General features: G+C 37.2%; 1 protein-coding gene across 13 annotated transcripts in view; it reads right to left on the minus strand.

Moving 5' to 3' along the window:
- PKP4 (plakophilin 4) overlaps positions 1-24,259 on the minus strand; it is a 231,782-nt gene that overhangs the window by 42,306 nt on the left and 165,217 nt on the right. For 7 of the 13 annotated variants that reach the window (XM_039469687.2, XM_039469680.2, XM_074399649.1 and 4 more), the window contains 5 exons: positions 18,271-18,402; positions 17,971-18,161; positions 13,998-14,547; positions 7,199-7,387; positions 4,823-5,042 (listed from right to left, as the gene is read on the minus strand). In XM_039469687.2, the coding sequence (XP_039325621.1) occupies positions 4,823-5,042; positions 7,199-7,387; positions 13,998-14,547; positions 17,971-18,161; positions 18,271-18,402 (1,282 nt within the window). The remainder of the gene's footprint in view (positions 1-4,822; positions 5,043-7,198; positions 7,388-13,997; positions 14,548-17,970; positions 18,162-18,270; positions 18,403-24,259) is intronic. The other 6 variants (XM_039469688.2, XM_039469682.2, XM_074399646.1 and 3 more) reach the window with 3 other exon arrangements.

Consider the following 24,259-nt stretch of genomic DNA (forward strand, 5'->3'; position numbering starts at 1 on the left):
GTCACATTTATACAGACCATAATTCTGGCCAAGGAGAGAAGGCCCTAGAATACAAAAAGATGGGTGCCATGCATACTACCCAATATCCACACAGGAATCTACACGGCTGCTTGAAACAAAATAGACTTCTCTTTGATTTCTCTCTTTTCCTCATCTTCCCTCATGGAATCCATCAAGTTCTGTTGACTACCTACAAAATATTTAATATACACCAAATCCATCCATTTTCTCCATTTTGCCCAGAAGAGTCTAACAGTTTCCTATGTGTTCTCTCTGCTTCTAATATTATCCTACCTCCCCCACCTCCCCAACCTGCATCCCCAATCCATTCCTTATACAGCAGCCAGATGATCTAAAACCTGAAATCAGGTATGAGATGGGTTTTTCTGGCTTGGGGAACAGGCTGGATGATGACGTCATTAACAGACATTAAGAATATAGCAAATGCCAAGGGAGGCAGGATAACAGCAGAAAAAGCACAGAATATGGAGTTAGATCGCCCAGGTTTTAAGTCTTGGGTCCTTTAATTTCTGTGTGATTTTGAAAACCAGTTAACTGATTGGAGCTTCACTTTCCTAAGTTGTAAAACAGGATCAATGAAACTATTATTTTAGTTTTCACTGGCTGGTTGTGATGATTAAATGTGATAATAAATACTAAAATATTTTATTTTTTTACATCTGATACAGATGTTTTATTAATATTCATCATTCCTAAAAAAATGAGCTATTCTGAATAGATGAATTCCTGGTAACAAATAGTTTTCCCCTTATGTATTGAAACGATGTCAAATGTTTCTCATGAGAATCTGTCTAAAGCCTATTATGTAAATCTCTGTTGTAATTAACAGAGTGCAAAGAGTGTGATTTACTCTTTCTTTGATGACTCACAATCATTACAAATATACATTTTTGTCCTCTTTAAATGGGACACTCAAGGTCAAGATTTCCTGACATCCCTGGGCACCATAAGGGCCAGACAGCCCTGAGGGTGGGCTCCTGCCAGAGCTGGGCAATTAGGTTTGCTTGGCTTCAACTCCATCCTTGATGTAAATTCAGGAGAAATCTACCCTGGAAAAATTGCTATCAATTTGTAGGCTGGCTGGATGGCATCAATGCCTGCCAGGATTTGCTTCAGTAAAACCTAATCCCAGACTTCTGTTTCCAATCATGACAGAGTAACTCATACTGGATCTTGCCCTCCCACCATAAACAACTATAAAAGTAAATTTAGCTAAATGTAGGAGAAAACTGTTTTTAGGCCCTTGACAACAGGCAACACAAGAAAATAATCCTTGAGAGTAGAGAAACATCAATGAGTCCCGTGCTTACCTGGCTTTCTGCCTGGGGTCACTTTCTGGACCATGACACAGGAAGCAGAGGCCAAGTGGGATTTAATGAGCTGAGGTGGCGAGACAATGGAATTTAGGGGTGCCAAAGTGGTTAGAATGTGCAAGGCAGAGTGCTGGAGACAAGGGAGCTAAGCAGAGGTGATTCTATGGGTTTGCGTGAGAACTATCCACAAGTCCTCAGTTGTACCCTGGGCTGTAGGGCACATGAACAGGTCTGGTGGAGAGTGGCTGCTGCACCACTGAACAGGTAGCAGGTGATGTTGACTCCCAGCCTAGTCACGAAGCAGACCTCACTGAGCACCTCGAGAATTTAGTCAAGACTCCACAAAGGCCAAGTTTTAGGATTAAGGAGCATGTTCCAAGGCTTAAAAGAAATATGAACTAGGCTGGGTGCGGTGGCTCAAGCCTGTAATCCCAGCACTTTGGGAGGCCGAGGTGGGTGGATCATGAGGTCAAGAGATCGAGAACATCCTGGCCAACATGGTGAAACCCCATCTCTAAAAAAAGAAAAAATTTAAAAAAAAAAAAAAAAAAAGAAGAAACATGAACTAGACCTAACAATGAACAAAACTAATCTTGATGGGATTGAAAAGATCTGCCAGTAATTTAGTTCTCTTCCACAACAAAACTCAGCACCCTAACAGGAGACAACCTAATCCAGATTCCCTATATTGTATCATCTACAACAGCCAGTATATAATTTAAAATGACCAAACTTGAGAAGAAACAGAAACATATGACTTACAAATATGTAAAAAAAAGCAACCAATAGAAAAAGACCCAGAGAGACCCCAGATGTTGAAATTATCAGAGGAAAAATTAAAATGGTTATAATAAATGTGTTCAAAGACTTAAAGAAAAAGATGTATATAAGGAGTGAATAAAAGGGAATCTCACAGGGACATGGAACATACAAAAAGGAACCAAATTCGAGTATTGGAAATAACATAAATTTGCATGGGCTTCATAATAGATTGTAATCTATAGGACCAAGAACACTAAATTTGAAGGCATCAATAAAAAATTCGAATTACAAGAATATAAGGAAAAACGATTTGAAAAATGAAGACAGCTTCAGTAATCTGTGAAATAATAAAGTAATCCTGTGTGTTTAATTGGAGTCCCAGAAGGAGAGAAAAGAGTTTGGAGCAAAACAAACAAATAAACAAACAAACAAACAAACAAAAAACTTAAAGAATTAATGGCTGACAATTTCCCAATTTTGACAAAACCATCAACCTACATTACAAGATTCTCGTGAACCCCAAGCAAGTTAAATGCAAAGAAAATTATACTTAGGTTCATCAGAATAAAACAGCTGAAAGCTAGAGAAAAATCTGAAAAGCAGCCAGAGAAGTCACATTATATAATGAGAAGAATGATACACATGATATCTGCCTTATCAACAGAAACAATGGCGGTCTGAAAACAACGAATGATATCTTTAAAATACGAAAAGAAAAAAATATACACCTGTAAATCCTGAATTGTATGTCTACCAAAAAATATACTTAAAAAAAAAAAGTGAAATATTTTCAGATTAACTAAAGCTGACAGAATTTGTTACAAGCAGACATGCAACATAAGAAAGGCTAAAGAAGTCCTTTAGGCCAAAGGGAAATGAGTTGAGATGGAAACGTGAATATACAGGAAGTCTTTTATGTTACTCCTTTCAGAAGCATCATTGGTATTATTAATAAATTTGGTTTCCTAGTAGATGACTATAAAAAAAAAAAAACTCGTAGATTTCCTTTTATAACTTCCTCAGTACTTATAGAGAGTTTTTCAGGCTAACTGTAATATAGCATTAATGATAAAGGCTTACAAGTGAATACAAACTCAAGTTGCTATTTTCAAAACTAAAAATAGTTGTCATGAGTTTTTAATTTTGGTTTAAATATTCAAACTTCAAAGTCACCTGAATTCCAGTTTTAGCTAGAATAAATGCACCTACCAATATAAGGTAATCATTTATTCACCTTACAAAAAGCACTATCAGTAAAGTTTCACATAATCAAAGCTAGCCATCACAGCTTTGATTATGCATTAGACTATGAAATTATCATACTATGAATAGCTGAGGTATATTACCATACATGAAATTCTTGTTTATAGCAAATCAACTCATATTAGAGGTCAAAAGTGAAGTCTTCAGGGACACATATTAAACTCAAAGCTCTCATCACACCTCACTGCCTTTCTAGATAGCTATTATTTTCTCTTCAGATCCAGCCAAGGGATGGTCTAAACTACCTACAATTCAAAACCCTTTTGGGAATTTCTGCATCTATTTGGGTGCCTTAGTTTTTTTTTGTCATTTTGAGGACTTGAAAAAACAAAATCAGTAAGAGTATCTCTGACAAGCTGTAGGTATTATTAGACAAGTTATTTTTGAAACTTCTTAAAATGACAAAAAGGTGGCAAACCAGGAATAGCAGAGCCAAATGCATTTATAAAGCTTAAAGATTAGGAATAAAAGTGAATAAGTGAAGTGATTTTAGTGAAGCAGTGGACTTCCCATTTAACTCTGAAGTATCTGTAGTCATTTTGTTTAAATGACCAAAACCTCATTCATCATTTTAATTCACATTAAAACAAGTTGGTAGGTTGCTAAAAATGAATTGATAATTATAACAATTTTCCAGTGAAGCAACTATTTGTGGGCGAAGAGTGAATGAAATCTTCCAAGCACGCCTTAAAATAACACTAAAGCTGCTTAAAATTTAGCAACAATTTCACTCTTTCAGAAACAAAAATTCTCTTTTCGTTTCAAAATATCTTTATTTCCTGAATATTTCAAATGGCTTTAAGGACAAGGTCAGTTTTTCAAAATCAATCACGTATTAAATGACTCATACTTATCTTAATAAAAAATGCTGTTTACAGGGCCAAATAAAATCAGAAGGAGAAAATGTCTATGATTTGCCAAATACTTTTTGCTTATTAGATAGAATTTCTTATAAAGACTATCTTCTCGTAAATGTCAGAAAGTGTTTTCAAAGGACCTAGTTAATAAAAGCATTATATACTGTTGACCACTATGATTCAAAATGTATATGACATTGGTTTTTCTGCAGTTTGGAATAATCATATCCATTTTTTGAAGCTGTTATCCAAGAAGTTGATCAGCATAAGAGCAAAGCAAAAAGTGATCTTTCAAAGCCTTGTTTAATTCTAAGAGGCTATTCTAGGTAGCCTCTTAGATAAAGTATTTCAGTGATGACTATTGCAGATATTCCCAAGGATCTGTGCATTCTCTAACTTATTATGAAAGGACGGAAAGAAGGAATCTATCTTTAAAATGAAATTAACCTCAATGACCTACATAGCTGGAATACAACTGGAAGTATTAATAGATACGGAATTAATGATAATACCATAGACTTAGCAACTTAAAAATACGTCGAAATGGAGGAACTGGCTGACTCCTGCAATACTGTAGCCTTCTAGAAACTCCTAACTGGTACTTGCCTAGGGTCCTTCTGAATGCTGTCTATTGATGGGGATCTTGTGGTGCCATCATCAGCTGGCACTGCGTGCTGAAGCCTGTTGTAATTACACTCTTGCACTCGATATTGTATAGGCCTGTAGGGCTCCGCGTAGGTAGCTGTTGTGTTCAGAGCATAATTATTTCTTTGGTATGTAAGGGTACTTCGTTGGCTAGACGTCCTTTGTAGATTTCCAATACCTACTAGAAAGTCAACATTTTGAAAAAGATTAGTATGTTCTCCAAGAGTTCATGCTTTAATAAAAAGTAAAACATTTTTAATTTTAAGGATTATAGTTTTTGGCAATTATATAAATTGCTTACTCTTAGATTTTAAAATTCTACCTTATTAGTGCTAAAAAGGGTACTTAACTTTTTAATGTACATCAATATTTTGTTAATTTTATTAGCAAGAAAGGGCAAAAGTGAAACTACAACTCTGCTTATATAATTGGTCTTAATATGTCCATTAAGGTGCAGTAACAAAATTGAGAGAAATTCAAGAATCTTAGCGATAAACGATAAAATAGCAAAATTTCTTAATTTCATTCTAGTGGTTAAAAACAAGGTATTTACTCAAATTTGTAACTAAAACCATCAAAATTTTAACACTTAGTGTACGCAGGTTACTTATTTTGTTCTACAGGAGTCCGTCCTTATCCTTTGGCTTTGCTTTCCATGGTTTCATTTACCCGTGGCCAACTGTTATCCAAAAATATCAAATGGAAAATTCCAGAAATAAGTAATTCGTAAGTTTTAAATTGCATGCCATTCTGTGTAATATGACAAAATCTTGTGCCATTCAGCCGTGATCCCACTGGGATGTGAATAATCTTTTTGTCCAGTGTACCATGCTACAGATGCTACTAGCATGTTAGTCATTTAGCAGCTGTCTTGACTATTAGATCAACTGTCTTAGCACTGCAGCAATCCTTGTTTTACTTAATTGTTCTATTTCATTACTTGTTACTGCTGTTAATCTCTTATGGTGCCTGATTTATAAATTAAATTTCATCACATGAATGAATGTATAGCAAAGTACATAGTATATACAGGGTTCAGGACTATCTGCCATTTCAGGCATCCACTGATAGTCTTAGAACGTATTCCCCATGGATAAAGAGAGACTACCATACATTTTGTTTCTAGACCCGTGGATTGTAGTAACACTGGAAAATCTACTTCACAAGAGAGAAAAAAGGTTATATATCAAATTATTCTACAGCTACTCCCCTAAATTATTATATAATGCTAGTATAAAGACACTGTACATGTTAAAGTCATTTAACATGACTTTCCTAATTATTGCAGTGGGTATCTCTCCAGTAACTGTATACATATTTTCCTGCAATTAAAAACATATTACATATCTATTTCTTAGTCCTATTAAAGGAATTCCTCAATTTACAGACATAAGAAAAAGTGAAATATTTCTTTATTAACATCCATTACAAATTGGTACATTTTATTCAAAGATAAATCCCTCAGTGGATGAAACTGTCAATTTCCCACAAAGAACCAATTCAAATACAGTCTTCCCAATCTGGTATTCTGGTAGGTATGTCTCCTAGAGTTGTGCCTTTGTGGGGTTATTATTGCTACCTAGGGTTCATTTGTAAGCATGTTAATAACTCTGTGATATTTCTTAAAAGAAAAAAAAAAAGCAGTCTTGAGACTGCATAAGCCAGCCCTGCAGCACGACCTGGTAGCTCACAGCACCATGGGCTACAGCTGCCGCTCTACCAGCCTTGATGGTGTGGCATAAACATGATGACTGGCAGTACAACGGTGTGATGCTCCAGCTCCCTGCTTTTATAAAATGTCACTATTGAATCCTGACTTGGTTTGAGTCCATTGCAAGGGGTATCTATTTCACATTCTACATTTAACTATTCAGAGAACATCCAACATTTAAAACGGAGTAATGCCAAATATACTTGGGCTTCATGCTTGCTAAATCAAAGATAGCCAAGTAACTCATGTATGGATTTTCTCCAAAAACTTGTTTGGCAAAAAAATTACAAAGAAATATTCCAACAGGGCTTTCCTTTTGATATTGAATATGCAGCTAACCTGAGGAGAGTCAGATTTACAGTTTTACAAACTTATTCCTGAACTAACAGTATAATCACTATGTTCATTGATTAGATTGTACTAAGGTAAAAATATATCACCTGCAAATAGGTACTAAATGAACCTGTTTTATTGCTTATTGATCTGCTGTCACAGCTGCTTATCTGACAACCAAATGGGCAACATGATTTCCTTCTAACAGGGAACCCAACCTCAATAAAATACTTCTACTATGGAGCCTGTGAATTCAGGAAATCAGTAAACAGAGCTGATGCGCTGATGCCCACCTGAGCCTGTGCGATACAACGCCGTCTGCGATCCTTGGAGCTCCACAGTTCCGTGGTTTGGGCTGCGGTACACTGGGCTGTAATAGGTCCTCCCCTCATATATAGGAGTAATGTGCAAGTCAGGAGACACAGCAGAACGAAGGTCTTGCCCAAGCTGACTGTGCTGACTAGCATAGGAACTCCGTAAGCCTAGAGACACGAAAATTACATTATTAAGAACCGTGATAATCACATTGAGGTTAAAAACATAAACTCTAATGAAAATCCTAACCCCTTAAACCCAGCATTTTGAAAGGCAGAGGGAGAAGAATGGCTTGCGCTCAGGAATGTGAGAGCACTCTGGGCAACAGAGTGAGACCCCATCTGTACAAAAAATAATTTCGAAAAATTAGTTGGGTGTGGTGGTGTATGTCTGTGATCCCAGCTACTTGTGAGACTGAGGCTGGAAGATTGCCTGAACCCAGAATGTCGAGGCTGCAGTGAACCAAGATCATGCCACTGCACTCCAGCCTGGGTGACCAGGTGAGATCTTGTCTCTAAATAAATAAATAAATAAATACATATATACATAGATACATACTAAAAAAAAATCCTAACCAATAGGACTAAGTGTTAAGTCTAAACACTAAAACTAGTAAATTTTACCAAAGAGAAATGCCACAAGTGAAAAGGATTTCATATACATTTTTAAAATAAAACTTTCTCTTGTCAGGAAGATAAAAGTAGGTCTTCTAAGAAAATTAAAAAAATAATCGATTTGATATGCTGAGATTCATCCTCCAATAAGCTACTTTATGATGGTGACCAAACAGAGAATGACCTATTACTATATCATTTCACTCTAAAAGTCTTAGACAAGCAGTGGTTCATGCTGCTCTCTTCCTGCCCTGCAGACCTACCAGTCTCATTTAGTGGACAATCAGCTTCTCTCTGGGCACAAGGCCCACCATCTCGCACCTCTTTAAATTCCAACATCTAAGAGAATGCCTACATAATGTACTTGGTAAAGGCTGATATTTAAAAGCTGTTTTGGGCCGCGGGTGGTGGCTCATGCCTGTAATTCCAGCACTTTGGGAGGCCGAGGTGGGCGGATCACCTGAGGTTGGGAGTTTGAGACATGGAGAAACCCTGTTTCTCCTAAAAACACAAAATTAGCCGGGCATGGTGGCACATGCCTGTAATCCCAGCTACTTGGGAGGCTGAGTAGGAGATTTGCTTGAACCTGGGAGATGGAGGTTGCGGTGAGTCAAGACTGCACCACTGTACTCCAGCCTGGGCAACAAGAGTGAAACTCAGTTTCAAAATAAAAAAAGAAAAGAAAAAAAGTAAAAAAAAAAAAACCTGTTATGAAATGTTTATTAACTCACATATAATTTTTACAGAAAAACACTAGAAATTTTAGGCTGTAAGTTTTGTACTATCAGTGAACTAATAATGTGAAGTACTATTAAATACTATTTTCCTATTTATCGTTTTTCCTTTAAAAAAAAAAAAATCAAACCCCAAAACTTTTTTTTTTTTTTTTTTTGAGACGGTGTTTTGCTCTTGTTACCCAGGCTGGAGTGCAATGGCGCTATCTCGGCTCACCGCAACCTCCGCCTCCTGGGTTCAGGCGGTTCTCCTGCCTCAGCCTCCTGAGTAGCTGGGATTACAGGCATGTGCCACCATGCCCAGCTAATTTTTTGTATTTTTAGTAGAGACGGGGTTTCACCATGTTGACTAGGATGGTCTCGATCTCTCGACCTCATGATCCACCCGCCTCGGCCTCCCAAAGTGCTGGGATTACAGGCTTGAGCCACCGCGCCCGGCCAAACTGTTGTTTTTATAAGAACTCACACACCAGATTCTTGTTTACCTTCTTTCTAGTATAAAGAAAAAACACAAAGTTAGTAGTACATGAACATTAAATCATTTTAAATATTTTGATTCAAACTGCTAATAACTAGTGTTTACACATGGGACTCCTGATAAAAATGTATGCCGCAAACACAAATATTTCATTTTCTTAAAAAGATGGAATGAATATTTTCTATATTATGATGCTCAGAAGTTTGTGATAAGTAAAGTCTGTCACTGTAGAAATATCAACTAAGGGGTACATCCCACATATAAGAGAAAGTACAAACATAGCTGAAGTTAGCATATATTTGCCTTAAAAAAATGGAAAATTATTTAACAAAGTAAGTAATTACAAAAAGATAAGATTGGCCTGGCACGGTGGCTCACGCCAGTAATCCCAGCACTTTGAGAGGCCAAGGAGGGTGGATCACAAGGTCAGGAGTTCAAGACCAGCCTGGCCAACATGGTGAAATCCTGTCTCTACTAAAAATACAAAAATTAGCTGTGTGTGGTGGCAGGTGCTTGTAATTCCAGCTACTTGGGAGGCTGAGGCAGAGAATTGCTTGAACCTGGGAGGCAGAGGTTGCAGTGATCCGAGATTGTGCTATTGAACTCCAGCATGAGCGACAGGGACTCCATCTCAAAAAAAAAAAAGATTGTTCCCATCCTGTTAGCTCAGTTAATCAAATCACAAGTAAAAGCAAATGGGCCTGAATATGAGCGCTAATTATATTTTGCTTAGTGAGGAGTGGCAAGAAAGTTAATGCATGCATAAAGCTTCTAAAGTGAGTGATTATTACCTCCTCTGGACAGCAATGTGACATGGAAAGAAACTAAATGCATCAATGTGGGTTTTAGCTACTGGCTCCCCTCTTGCTATAACAAAGACCACAGGTTTATGCAATGTTATAACTAGGAAATTATCCAGCCAAATCTCATTTCAAAACTGAGAAAAGAGAGTCCAAAAGGAAATGTGATTCGGCCCCATCGGAGAGCTACTTCCTTGCAGAGCTGAGAGGAAACCACAGGTCAGTGCTCTGTCATTATACACCCAACACTGGACACAGCTATCCCTCATGGAGCAATGGCATGTGATGTGAAAAAGTCTGAACTCCACAGAGTCCTCCACAAACATCGGGATAAAGAGGAAGGTAAGCCTACCAAGAAGGGGGCCATGGAAACCAACCCTAAAGATGACACTATGATTGCTGTTGCAAATTCCCTTGTGAAGATTTCAGCTTTTTAGTCACTGGCCAATTTCTCAATATTATTATTACTATTATTTGTTTTAGCACAGCCTAAACTCTATTTCTTTATAGAGCCCATGAGTATCTTAGACAAAAGTGCACAGTTTTTGTTAACAGCAACATGAAGCAGATAGGTGAATGCAACTAGATCTTATCAATATGAGGTGCTGCTGTAACACCCACTAGAGCCACAGACACTCTTGACTCTGTGCAAGACACTGAGGATGATTTCCACTTGGACAGAGCCAAGCCGAGGACTGGATGCTTCTGATGTTTGTTGAGTCCCCGTGCTTCCACTACCGCACTGGGATGTGAAAGGAGACAAAGCATTCTGCATCACAATTACAATGTTATATTTGCATTCTATAAGTATCTGGCTAGATTCTTCACTGGAATCCATGCAGTCTGAAAGGTTTTGTAAACACTGGCTATGATTTCATGAGAAAGGTAACAAAATGAGCTCTTTGCCATTTAGAACTATCAAAAGTAACTAGTAGATATTCACTTGTTAAAGGATCATTAGTAAATTGAAATTACTATTATGTGATGTTTTTATAATTACTTTTATAATGGGAAATAAAAGACTTAGAACTGTAGTGAGATATAGCACTTTCCCTTCTGAATAACATAATAATGTCTACTACTATTTTTGTTTACCCATGTTTAAAAACGTGGATATAATCCTACAGATTAGCATTTTTAAAAATGACAGTAAATAGCCTCTGTAGATTAAGCAGAATATGTGCAGAAAGCTCACTGTAACTTACTATTATTGAAACTGGAATTCAAATAATTATGTTCTATAATTGTTATTTGAAATTTTTTTTTAAAAGTATTTCCAAAGATTAATTTTTAATAACATGACTTCTCCTTCCAAATAATGGAAAACACTGATATACCACTGTATTATTCATCCAACCAATACTTTCTATTTGCAATTCCACAAACACATATTAGTTTAGCTACTATTATAGTGATTCCATGTGATTCAAAACCTTTGTATTTATGGCATTAGAAATAAACATAAATTTATCTTTCAAAGATCAATTCTTTATCTCCTCAAAAGTTTTCTTGACATGCTATGATTATTCTGAAATGAGCATTTTAGGACACACTTATTTTCCTGTAGAAGAAAGTAAGTTTGTGTCATCATTTCAATTATGATGACCAAATATCCAAGTCCCTGAATCTAGTACAAAACATTGCTTTAGGCTTATCAATTAGCAGGGTATTCGTCCTTTGAAATCAACAACACTTTGCTTCTTGAGAACACTGCGGTATTTCTAGAAAAAAAATCACTTAGGTGCTAGGCCTAATAAATAGACATTATATATACTTGCCCCCCATCCAAAACATAAAGTCTAATTTTACCTGCATTGTCAGAGAAACAGTCTGTTTAAACCAGAGGAAATGAGCCCTCTTAGGGTTAAACATGGAGACAATAACTTATGTGCTGGCTTCCTTCCTCTTGTCTCATCTTTACTCCCTTCCAAGCAGAGATTTCTGCATAGCTGTTCTATACACACACAGGGAATAGGGAAGTCCTCAGAACTATTTATTTTCTAAGGTTTCCTTGGGAGGTCGGATTTCATAAATAATTCCTGCATCATTTTGCTGCATACGTTTCAGAGGCATTCCAGAAAACATCTATGCCAAGCACACTTCCTGGATGGGTGAATGAAAAAGAGGTGGTTTCTTCACTAAGAATTTATTTGAGTTCAAAAATCAAGTTCAATACAAATTATCCAGGCAAAATTGTTCAATCAGAAAAATCTCAAGAAGGCTTAAACTTTCCTAGAAGCCATAAAAATATACTAATTTTACTATATAAAAATGTTAAAACAGCTTTGTAAATTAAAAAATCCCCAAAATGAATTAAAAAGACAAGTGACAAAATGGAAAAAATACTTGAGAAGCATATTATGAGGTGCTATTGCTAGTAACAAGAACAAAAAAAGCTTTCACAAATTATAAAAATAGACAGGCCGGGCGTGGTGGCTCACGCCTATAATTCCAGCCCTCTGGGAGGCCGAGGCGGGTGCATCACGAGGTCAAGAGATCGAGACCATCTTGGACAACACGGTGAAACCCCATCTCTACTAAAAATACAAAAATTAGCCGGGCGTGGTGGTGCATGCCTATAGTCCCAGCTACTTGGGAGGCTGAGGCAGGAGAATTGCCTGAACCCAGGAGGCGGAGATTGCGGTGAGCCGAGATCGTGCCATTGCACTCCAGCCTGGGTAACGACAGCGAAACTCTGTCTCAAAAAAAAAAAAAAAAATAGACAAAGACTTGAATTTATAGTTTAACAAAATGAAACAAAGCAGTTGATAAACATAGGAAATCTCCAACCTCAGTCATAACTCAATAAAAGTGCTTTAAAACAATGAGTTACAGCTTATTATCCATCAGACTGGCAAAGGTGAAAAACTTGGAATATGCAGCACTAGTGCAGTGTAGACAAGGTCTAGAGAAACAGGCACTCAAACTACTGGCAGAAATGTAAATCTGTGTGTAACTTTCTTAGAAGGCAGCTCTAAGTAACATCTCTCATAGTAAAAATAAACACATATTCTGATGTGGCAATTCTACTGGATCCCAGTTACCCTAGTACTTATGTGAAATATGCAGGAAGAAGAATGTATACTACATCATCTCTAACAGCTGAACATAACAAACAACCTAAATGTCCATTAATAGGAAAATGACAAATAAATTATGATATTATCTATAGAAAATGAGTCCCATGAATCTATTAAGAATGAGGTAGAGCTCTTGGACATAGTAAGTGAAAAGAACAAAGTATAGAAGATACGTATGATAGAACTCTCTCAGTAGAAAAGAAAATACAATGGGTGTGCAGATTTGCATGGATTGTGTAAATCTGTAAATGCAAAGAACGTTCTGGAAGTCGTAACAACTGTGATGGGACTGGGTGAGGGGAAAAGAGGAGCTAGAGACTTTCACTTATTTCATATTTTCTTGCACAGTTTTAATTTTTACCATTTTGTGTATGTTACTTTTAAAATATAATTTAAAACACTAAAGTTACATTGCATTTTATTTATAAAAATCAAATCTTTCCATCACGTGGGAAATACTCCACGAAAAACTCTGAAGTTGGAACAGCTGTATCAGGGACCCAGTCTTTCTGCTTTAATCGGAGTGGCGTGTAAAGGTAATTTATAAGGACTTTGTGCCAGAATTTTCCATTAAAATGCCAAAATCAGGTAGGGGATAAAATTCATATTCTAGTCTACATTATCAAAGTATTTCTAAAGAAAACATTTAAATATTTAAACAGATATTCTGATACCCCCTTTTAACGTAACTTTAGGGTATGTTTAGGGGTAGGCCTGGCTGGCAAAAAATAATTCATTAAAAAAAATTGGTCAACAGCTTAGAATTCCAACTAATACTTCTGAAATGCAAAAAAAGAAAAAAAAGTACACTTTAAACCCTAATATTTCGAGGGGGAAAATATTACAAAAGAGTAATCCATTGCAAAAGGAGTCTATTGATATAAATGAATGTAATTGCATGTACTAAGAATTACAGAGCCTGAAAGACAAGTTAACCTTAAGTTTATAGTGTAAATTCTGAGATTAAAAACACGAATGAGCCTTTTCCACGTTTTCATTCTCTGTTTCAGCTTTCGTTACACGGAAGATTTTCTCATTGGGTTTTGTGTGGCACTGTTACCTTGTACGTACCTGTCAGGCTGTCTGGCCTGGGTGGAACCATCCTCTCATAAATGTCATACTGCTGCTGTCCGAATTGCTCCATGTCATGAACAGTCCTTTGCAGTGAAGGTCCCAGATGCTGTGGTACGGCGGTCATCCCTGAGCGTTTAGGGGACGACGACCCCACCTGGCCTTGGGTTGGGGAAGCTACTCGAGTCTGTGCATCCGTCAGGGTCAGTGGGGACCCCACTCTGGTGGTGGTTTGGTACTGAGGGGTTGGTCCGTTGGGATTGGAGGTCTGCCTGGAGGTGACTGACCCAATCCGCCGTACAGCTGTTGGGGAGGCGGGTCTCTGTGAGTACGGAGAGGCTGCCCGCGGAGCAGGTAATGTGGTGGAGGAATATGCACTGGGGTTCAGAGGTCGGGGGTCAGTCACTGACGGAGAGCCAAATCCACTACCCAGAGAAGTTCTCAGTGACCCCCTTGAAGGAGACACGCCTGTGCTGATAACATAAGAAGGAGACTGTGCTCTAGATGGAACTGAACTAACTCTTCTCATGGCCCGATTGGCTACTGATGGCTGATGAAAGGGGGGAAAAGAGAGAATGGGTTTATCCAGGGTTTTGTGTTCATTGCCGTTAGAAAAGAAATACACATAGCTCACTACAGAATGTGAATCCACTATTTCAGGTGTCTGAGTTTCTTTTCCTTTTTATGCTTTGAGTCAGACATTAACTTTTCCTCACGGTGCTTTGCTTGTTCTATATATTTTTTATTTGGTGGTTTAAACCAAATGCTGAAATCAACCAGTAAAAACAGATCTGAAGACATTTAATACTCCTTTTTTATCTTTACATTTTTCACTCTTGCCTATGTGTTTTTCACAGCACATAAAATGTTTTATTCTACGTGCTACATGTAATTCATGAGCGTGAATGGGCACTGGAACAATGTACTTACTTTATTCCCTGTGAGGCAAAGTTTGGCCAAGGCAATGCATTTATGTAAAACAAAAATTTAAATATAATTTGAATATATCAGTCCAAATGTAGCTTAGTAGAATATTTATCATTGTTTTTCTTTATGGGTTGGTCCCATTAACAAAAGGAACATGTTCTTTCAATGCAGAATAAATGAACATTTGGATCAAGCGTGGGTCTGGCGCTCTCCACTATGAATTTACTTTGGGGAATAGCTTGGCTACACAGGTGCTCTAGGCAAATTCGTTGATTCCTTTAGAGCAAGCTTAGCGTCTCCTGACTTTAGTCATTTCTTTTTACCCCTTCTGATCTATGAGTTCTTAGCTTTAGTTGGATTTTAAGAGATGCAAAAAGAGGCACCCCAAAATCTATTCCAACAGGAGGAATGCTCAAAGCCTCTGTTGGATTCTTGGCCTAGCCAGCTGGAAAAGTCCAGGATAGAAAATGAACATTTCTGCCATGGCTGATCCTACTATGAATCTGTTGATTCCTGCAATTACAGCAGGTGCTGGACACTGTTCTTGATGCTGTGCAACAATAAAAAGGAATGGCTGGACTGGAGAAGGGGCCCAAATGGAACAGGCATGGGAAAAAGGAAAGCTGACTGAGAAATGAAAACAGACACAGGGCTTCAGGTTAGATGCCCAGGACCAGGCTGCTCTGTTACCTCCTCAGAGACTGCTAGAGTCTAGCTGTCATCAACCCACATCCACTTTTAGTTGGGGAAGTAAGGAAGGAAGCAGGGATCAGATAAGGGCTTTGTATACCCTTAGAGGTCATACGAGGGTGTGTGCTTTGCCTCCAGGTGTCACATGCAACTGGGCTGGCTGACACACTTGATGTGAGATCTCATTGTGTGCTCAAGTTCAACAGTTCTGGGAAGGTAATAGCAGTAGAGAAGACATGGGGAGGAAAGAGGATGGTAAACCAAAAACAAGGCAAAAAAGATGGGATTTAAAAATGAGTAGATAGCTAGAAAGTCAACATGCATGGTTGGGGCTGGGTGTGTGTGGTAGCTGATACCCATAATCTCAACACTTTGGGAGGCTGAGGAGGGAGGAATTGCTTGAGACCAGGAGGTCGACACCAGCCTGGGCAACATAGTGAGGCTCAGCCTCTACAGAAAACACTCAAGCAAAAAAATTTGCTGGGTGTGGTGGTATGTGCCTGCAGTCTTAGCTACTCCAGGAGGCTGAGTCAGAAAGATCGCTTGAGCCCAGGGGATTGAGGCTATATTGAGCTATGATTGTGCCATACTGCACTCCAGCCTGGGTAACAGAGTGAGACCTTGTCTCTACTAATTAAAAAAAAAAAAACAAAAACAGCATGATTGGGTGGTAATAGTGCTAAAAAAAATGCAAAGAAAATCCCATGACTTGCAACTACCAAAATGAAGTGATAGTTGATCCAGATAACTAGAAAATGTGTTGCCTAGACTACATGCAAATTAAGTCTCAGACACTCTGCTGCAAACAATTCTTTAGCTCTAGTGACAAAATTAACTTACTTGTAAGTTAAAGAAAAAAGGGTTTACATGATCACTATTAAGGGCAATAAAATTTATATAGATAAAAGGTAACTGCTGTTGAAAAGTGTAATTTGAGGCCTGGTGACATAGAAATTCACCTAAGCAGATGAACTCCTATAAGCATTTAGTCCAACGCTTCTCAAACTTTTCCACCAAAGCATCTCTGACAGCAAGGAGTAAATGTATAATGTGAGGACTGGGGGTACAGCCTGAAGTTGCTTGTCACATGCACAAGATTTTCCATTTTTGCTTGAAAAATTCATGTGCTATATTTGTGTTTAATACAAACATGTTTTAAATGACTGAAATTTCTCCTGAATTGTTGAGCAAAAGTGTCAAAGTCGTATTATGTTTCTCTGTGGGCACTGGGAACTGTGATCCACTGCTGTACCTGGAGAGCTTCCTGTACTGCACTGGAAGAAGCAAGTGTCCACTTAACTTATTTGATCATCTTGCTACTTTTCAGCTCCAAAGCAAGCACTGGGGTTTTGGGGTCCTGGCATAGACAGTTATCCTCACTGGTCACCACCATGCAGAACTCCTATTGCCTCTCTGAATGCTGGCGCATGTTGGTGGATGATGTGAATACAGTGGTAATGAGAAAGGAGCTAAAGAGTTTTATAAATATACATGCAATATATATTTTTTACTATCATGTTAGAGAACCCTAACTTAACAGAATGGATATATTTCTATACAATAACTTTCTTTAAGCAGGAATATCTATATTCTAGTGAGAGAAATGTACTGTTAGAGAACAATTCTAGAGATGACGATAATAATCTTTGGTTAGAATTGGCAAATCTTATTTTATGCAGGTGTGGGAATAGCGCCCTGCCCTCTAGAGCTTTTTATAGCATATTTTATCCCTAGTATTTTTAGTAATTCATAACCCCTCAGGGACCAAAACATTTCATGCAACCCTCTTACATTCCCCTTAGACTCTTCACCTCATGCCAAACTTGTCATTTCCAGAAGAATTACTCTACTGTGTCATCAGAATTCATCAATGGGAGCTAACTCATCGAAACAAACATATTTAATATTGTATCTCAAGTAGAATAAAATGAATTTGCTATTTTATCCATTATATACAAACTGTACATATTGATTTTTAATAAGAAATACCTATAACAGATATTCAACTAGAAGGGTATTTTTTTTTTTTTTTTTGAGATGGAGTCTCACTGCTGCCCAGGCCAGAGTGCAATGGCGCATTCTCAGCTCACTGCAACCTCCACCTCCTGGGTTCAAGCAATTCTCCTCCCTCAGCCTCCCAAGTAGCTGGGATTACAGGCGCTCACCACCACGCCCGGCTATTTTTTGTATTTCTAGTAGAGACAGGGTTTCACCATGTTGGCCAGGCTGCTCTTGAATTTCTGACCTCAGGTGATCCGCCTGACTAGGCCTCCCAAAGTGCTGGGATTACAGGCGTTCACCACCACGCCCGGCCGGAGGATATTTCTTTGCAGAGATCTTGATGTGTTTTGCTTACCTGAACCAGTGTTTGTCCTTCAGCTCTTGAATTCCTCACCACATGGTTGTTAGTTGATCCTATAAATGAATGCTGCTGTCTGTTGTCTGCCTTGCTCACGTTCTGGCTGTTGTGGAAACTCCCTGCTTCCTGGTATCCACTGTCGGAGTAAGAATTCATTTGTGTTGAACTTCTTGAATTACCCAATGATCCTGCAAGAATGAAACCAGGAAATATCGTTATTATACATACTCTGACACTCAGTTTCAATAATAAAATCTTTAAAAACAAATCCAATACTTAAAAGATAACACAACAGACCCTCACTTTCATGGAGAGATGTCTGTTCTGGTGAATAGAGGGTTCCTTGTTCTGGCTCTGTCCTGATAAGATAGTTGTTGGGATGGACAGCGTCAGAAGCTCTAGATTTGCTTACACCAGTATTTGGCACATCTGTAAGAAGAAAAGTTTAATCAGCTAAATATAATGATATTGCATAAAAACTTGCTAAAAAAGGTTCAGATATTTGCCAACAGCATCTTAGAATCTATATGCTATATTTTCACCTTACATAGCACATTTGACTCTTACCTATATGAATCTTCCATATACTTATACTTCATTAATATATTTGGCTGAATTTCATAAATGCTGTTTTTTTGGGATAAGTCTCAATATTAAATCACAATCTGAAAACTGTTCCCCTTGGAAAATTGACCTCTCAGATAACTTCTTCTCTCTTAATCAAGAGACTGAGAATAAAGACAAAGTATTTTAAAAAGGGTCCTTCATCTTCCAAATGATTAAAAATAAAACTTACACAATGTTCACATTATTGAGCTTGGTGATGAAACCTCTGAAGGTAGAGTCACATTTTATGTTATAGTTCACGTCACCTACAGTCAAAGGAATGCTATACAAAGTTTTAGAATTGCAAACAATGAAAACTTTCTTGTTCATCTGCTTATTTTATTCTCTTAGTCTTTTTTAAAAGAATGCAGGCAAGTCTAACCTCATCATTGTTTCTTCCAGCCAAACCCATCTCTTTCATTATCTCCTTTTATTTAAATGTACCATTTGCCATCTTGAACTTGGAAAAAAAACCCATTCAAACTTCTATTTTTCTATGCTGTAAATTTAGGTGGTGTAGATCATGCTGCCTCTTCCCAATTCAATTCCCATATATCCTTCTTTCTCTAATATCTGTAAAATATATTTTCCAATTTTCTGATGGACTTCAATACAAGCCATTCCTTCCTCACATTTAACCCTGATATTACTAACAAACTGTTTTTTTTTTTTTTTTTTCAGAAATGCTGCTTCATTCTCACTTCAAAGATTCTAATTAAGTGCTTATCACATTCTGAGTTAAACATACAATCCTAAGGAATTAAATGTCTATCTCCTTCCTCCATCCCTGTCTCCCTCTGGGCCCTATTACACGCCAGGCCCTAGGAATGCAGTTATGAAAGAAGATATGGGGTGTGTGTGTGTGTCTGGGGGAATGGAGCTTAGGAAAATTTTCCTAAATAGAAGTACCATCTAAGCAGTATCCACTTACCCAGGAGGCCAGCTTTTCCTTTCCGTACAGCACTTATAATCATATCTCCCCACTACAATATAAGCTCCATGAGGGAAATAAGACTTTTATCTGATTTGTTTATTGTTATATTTTCAGTGTCTAGGATGGTGCAGAGCACTCAGTAGGTGCTCAGTAAATATTTGTTGAACAAACAAATTCCCAGTAACAACAGCAGCTTCCCTTTACGGAGTGCTCACTCATGCCTGGCATTGCAATGTGGCTTTATCTTATTGGGTTCAATAAAGTTTGGCTATGCAAAGCAAAGTAAAATTTTTAGGAACTGCTGATTAAGCCACTTTAGAAGGTGAATACAAGGTTTAGGGAGAAGTGGGAAATCCCATTGTATTCTAAACCTTTAACTTGATGTTAGATTCAATCCAAGATTTTGTTTCTTAGCCTCTGGAAAGATTAGCTGACATTCTTAGACAGGTTTTTAACAACCTGTCTCCTGCTATATTACTTGACAGAATTCTTTTATGTGGTAGAGTTCAGTGACAGTTCTGATTGCTTAAGTTTAGAATTTCAACAAAGATTAAAGATTGTATATAGTTTCTCTGGTACAGGTTGAAACATGAGCTGAGTCACTGTCAGGCTAATACCAGAAAGTGATCTGCTTCACTTGTACATCTTCTAGTGTTAAGTTTCCAGAGTTCTAGACATTCTTATACAGTAATTCTTGAAGGAGTTTTGCTGAGGACTAAGTAAAATGCTAAGGAATTGGAATAGCTGGGAATAGCTGCACAGGTACTGCCTGAAATCAGAGCTATGCAGTAGTCAATCTTTGTTTCATCAGGAATGGAACCCCGGGAAAGCAAACATGAACTAGCAATAAACTACAGATAAAAGGTACCACTGTGGAAGCCTCAAGGCTTCACATACATAGAAAGATGTACCATCTTGAAAAGAAAAAGATGCTCAGATAGTTATCAGCTTAAGTTTAATACAAAGTAAAATCTGGGCTACCAATATATTAAAGCTTTTGGCTTAGGAATACTAGGTGGCATGTAGTGTCAGGGTCTCAACATTTTTCACCACAGAAACCAAAACTATTAGAATTTTATGTAAGAGGCCCTCCATCTACTTTTTTTAAAAAGCTATTCAGAGCTTAAAAAGCAGACAACAACAACAACAACAAACAGGAAAAGGGAAACTATACCCTAAAAAACTGTAGCTCTGATATTCTGTCTTTTCACTCAATGGAACATATTCTCAGAAACCATGTGACAATCTTGCTCATTTAAACTCTTATGAGCAGCTATTTAAAATAAATAACCTTAGATAGAGAAAGCACAAATCATGAGATACGTGATTCCACACTGTTTGCCCTAATAAAACTTCACAAAATTAGCATCTCAAACAATACAAAATTACAAAATTAATAGAAGAGCCATATACCTTTTAAATATTATGACCTGACTCTGTTTCATGTATTTTTTATTGCAATCCCCCAGAAAACAGAATATAGAAAAGGACACTGAGATGCTAACTAGAACACTAAAATACCGAACTCTCATGTACCCAGAATCCACTTTCAAAATCTAAGTAACTGGGTTTAAAGGACAGAGCTTAGGTTTTGTGACCTATATTTAAGTAAATATAAAACTAAGAGTTAATAAAAGATTTAAAATGAACTATAAAGCAATCAACTTCTATATTATAAATAAGGTCTTCAGTTATTTTTCTTTTTCTTTTTTTAAGACATAGTCTCACTCTGTCACCCAGGCTGGACTGCAGTGGCATGATCTTGGCTCACTGCAACATCCAACTCCTGGGCTCAAGTGATCTTGTGCCTTGGACTCCTGAGTAATTGGGATTATAGTTGTGTTCCATTACACCCACCTAATTTCTGTATTTTTAGTAGAAACAGGGTTTCACCATGTTGGCCAGGCTGGTCTTGAACTCCTGTCCTCAAGTGATCTACCCACCCTGACCTCCCAAAGTGCCGGGATTACAGGAGCCAATATGCTTGGCTGTTCAGTTATTTTTCTGTTTCCTTAGTAGAGTCCAATGATAATAAATAGCTGCAGAGATCAAAATATCCTAAAGTACTTTGATTTATAAAAAGAAATTTAAATGGTTTTCAAAATAGTTTTACTACTATGTTGTTTCTTTGAAAATCTGTAACAAATTATCTATATACATGTATAAACCTATGTATGCACAGCCATCATATCTCAGGTAAACTGAAGAAACATCTTCTAATTTTACTGGATGAAGTAAAATTAGTAGTAGTAGTATTTCTCATTCCATATAGCAGAGGTTTTTTAAATTCATTCATTTTAAAGTAGGATTGTTTAAATAATACATAACTGGTTTGAACCTTACCATACTACAATGAACTAGCAACAAACTACAGATAAAAAGTACCACTGTGGAAGCCTCAAGGCTTCACATACATGGAAAAATGTACCATCCTGAAAAGAAAAAGATGCTCAGATAGTTATCAGCTTAAGTTTAATACAAAGTAAAATCTGGGCTACAGATAAAAAGTGCTACTTTTTATCTGTAGTTTGTTGCTAGTTCATTGTAGTATGGTAAGGTTCAAACCAGTTATGTATTATTTAAACAATCCTACTTTAAAATGAATGAATTTAAAAAACCTCTGCTATATGGAATGAGAAATGCTAGTCAAATTCACTAGAGAAAATGCAGAGGCACATAGTGTGCAATTAACCATTTCATGATGAATGCTGTATCCTACAATTAAATAGTTGGTCTATTACAGTTTAGCATAATCAGAATAAGAAATCAAGAGACATTTTTACAAGTAAAAACGGCAAACAGCATGTGAAAGTTACTTCTGTAATCTGTATACTGAAGAACATGTGTTACTTAAAAAAAAAAAAAAATCACAAACATGTTTTCTGGGACACCAGAAATATACTATGGGGAACTTTCAAACATCAAATTAGCATCTTCGAAGAAAATGTATGTCTAAAAATATAAAAATTGAACAAGCTTCAAGGTAGAATGAAATCTCCATCTGTGCCTAAGACTACAAAATTATTGGAATCATGGAACTTCTTGTCTATGGCATTTCATTTGAGTGCTCTAATACTTAAAAAAATGTAATTAGAAAAAGTGTTAGGTTGCATGTATGAAAAATACTAGTGGGTAAGGGACAATATCACTGTAGCACTAGGAAAATCTGGTATATTATCCACCTCATTAAGCTCATTGTAAAAGACGGAATACAAAGTGAGTTATTTTATCATTTTTATAATGTGCATCCCCAAATATATAGAGTGGGCATGAAGATATGCTTAGTGAAAGAGTCTAAGGCTTCTCTAACGAACCTCAAGTTATTAAAATGGTTCTGCTTTGTTAATCTATGTCTTGCTGTATGAAACGAGGAAGGTCTGTACTGTGTGTAAAATCACCATGGAAACAGGAACTGAGAGATCAGTAAGGAGATTTTCAGTACAGACAATCCTGTGACTAAGTCTTTCACAGTCCAGAACACTGGAACCTCATGATGGGATATCCTTGTTTGTGTCTGTTTTGAGTTGCTCTGGTGTTCAGGGGTTTGTCCTTACATAAAAGATAGTGTAGTGTGAGTTCTGCTAGAACTCTTGGGAGGGCAATAGCACATGATGTTAAGGCAGATGATACTCTCCTTGATGGTTTCTTCCAACTCTCTGGCTTGTGAGCTAAGGTTAGACTCTCATACTCAGAGGGGCGACATTTTGTGGGAAAAAAAATGAGTAGAAAATGTTATGTTACAAGGACTCCACTTCCTGTTTGGCCACGGGGCTCTCCTTTTCTGTAGAACCACAGGCTCAAGAGGGTGTCCAGTTTCCACAGAGGTGCATTAATCGTCCAGTGTCTCCTATGGCAAAAAAGTAAAGCCAAATTCTGAAAGAGGACATGGTAGGCAGCACCAAAAAGATTTCTCCTCTTTAGTACCTTCCGTGACATACAAAATTTATTTCTATAGCAGGTTTGCTTAACATCAGAGGGAATGGGGTTGCAGGGAAACCATGTTGCAGAGTAAAAAACAATGTTTCAGGGTGATGGAAACATGAAGCACCAATAATATTCCATCCTCCACAGGAGAAAATACAACTTGACAGACATTTTAAGAATACTACAGATACTTGGAGTTTGTTGATTCAAATATAAGCTACTATATACATAGGATATCATTTATAAGTTGGGTTTTAATGGAAGTAAAGATATAAGGAAAGGCAAAAAGACCATGTTTCTTGAAACTATTTCTGGTCCAGTTCTTGAATATTTCTAGACTCTTGGGTCTTGTGCATATTTATATTATCCTTTCAATATTAATAAGGCAGTGGCTCTAAAAATTTTTCCCACCTAAAAAATGTTGTATAAAAGGCCTTGGAAAATAGAAACCATTAACGAAGTACCTTCTACTTCACTTTCGACTCTGCTGTAAGCAGCAACTAGTTTGCCTTGAAATTCACTGTAAAGCTTGACTGCCTGGATCCAAATTTGTAGTTAAGGCCAATTTTGTGAATGCATATACTGGCAACAGAGTGCTTTCTGTGATTTCCACAATGACTAAATGAAAATAGATCTCCTGGTCATATATAAATACTGTCCAAGAATACAAAACCATTAAAAATAAATTTTACGCAAAATAAACTGAAGAGGAATTTACATAAAGAGTCATATCAAAATGAGTGCTAAGTATTTTTAGACTCGATACTTTTACAGATGTCACACCTACCATAAAAATTTATACTTTATTACCTATAAAAGCAA

This window comes from Saimiri boliviensis, chromosome 5, assembly GCF_048565385.1.
Source record: "Saimiri boliviensis isolate mSaiBol1 chromosome 5, mSaiBol1.pri, whole genome shotgun sequence".
In the NCBI taxonomy this organism is placed as follows: Eukaryota; Metazoa; Chordata; class Mammalia; order Primates; family Cebidae; genus Saimiri; species Saimiri boliviensis.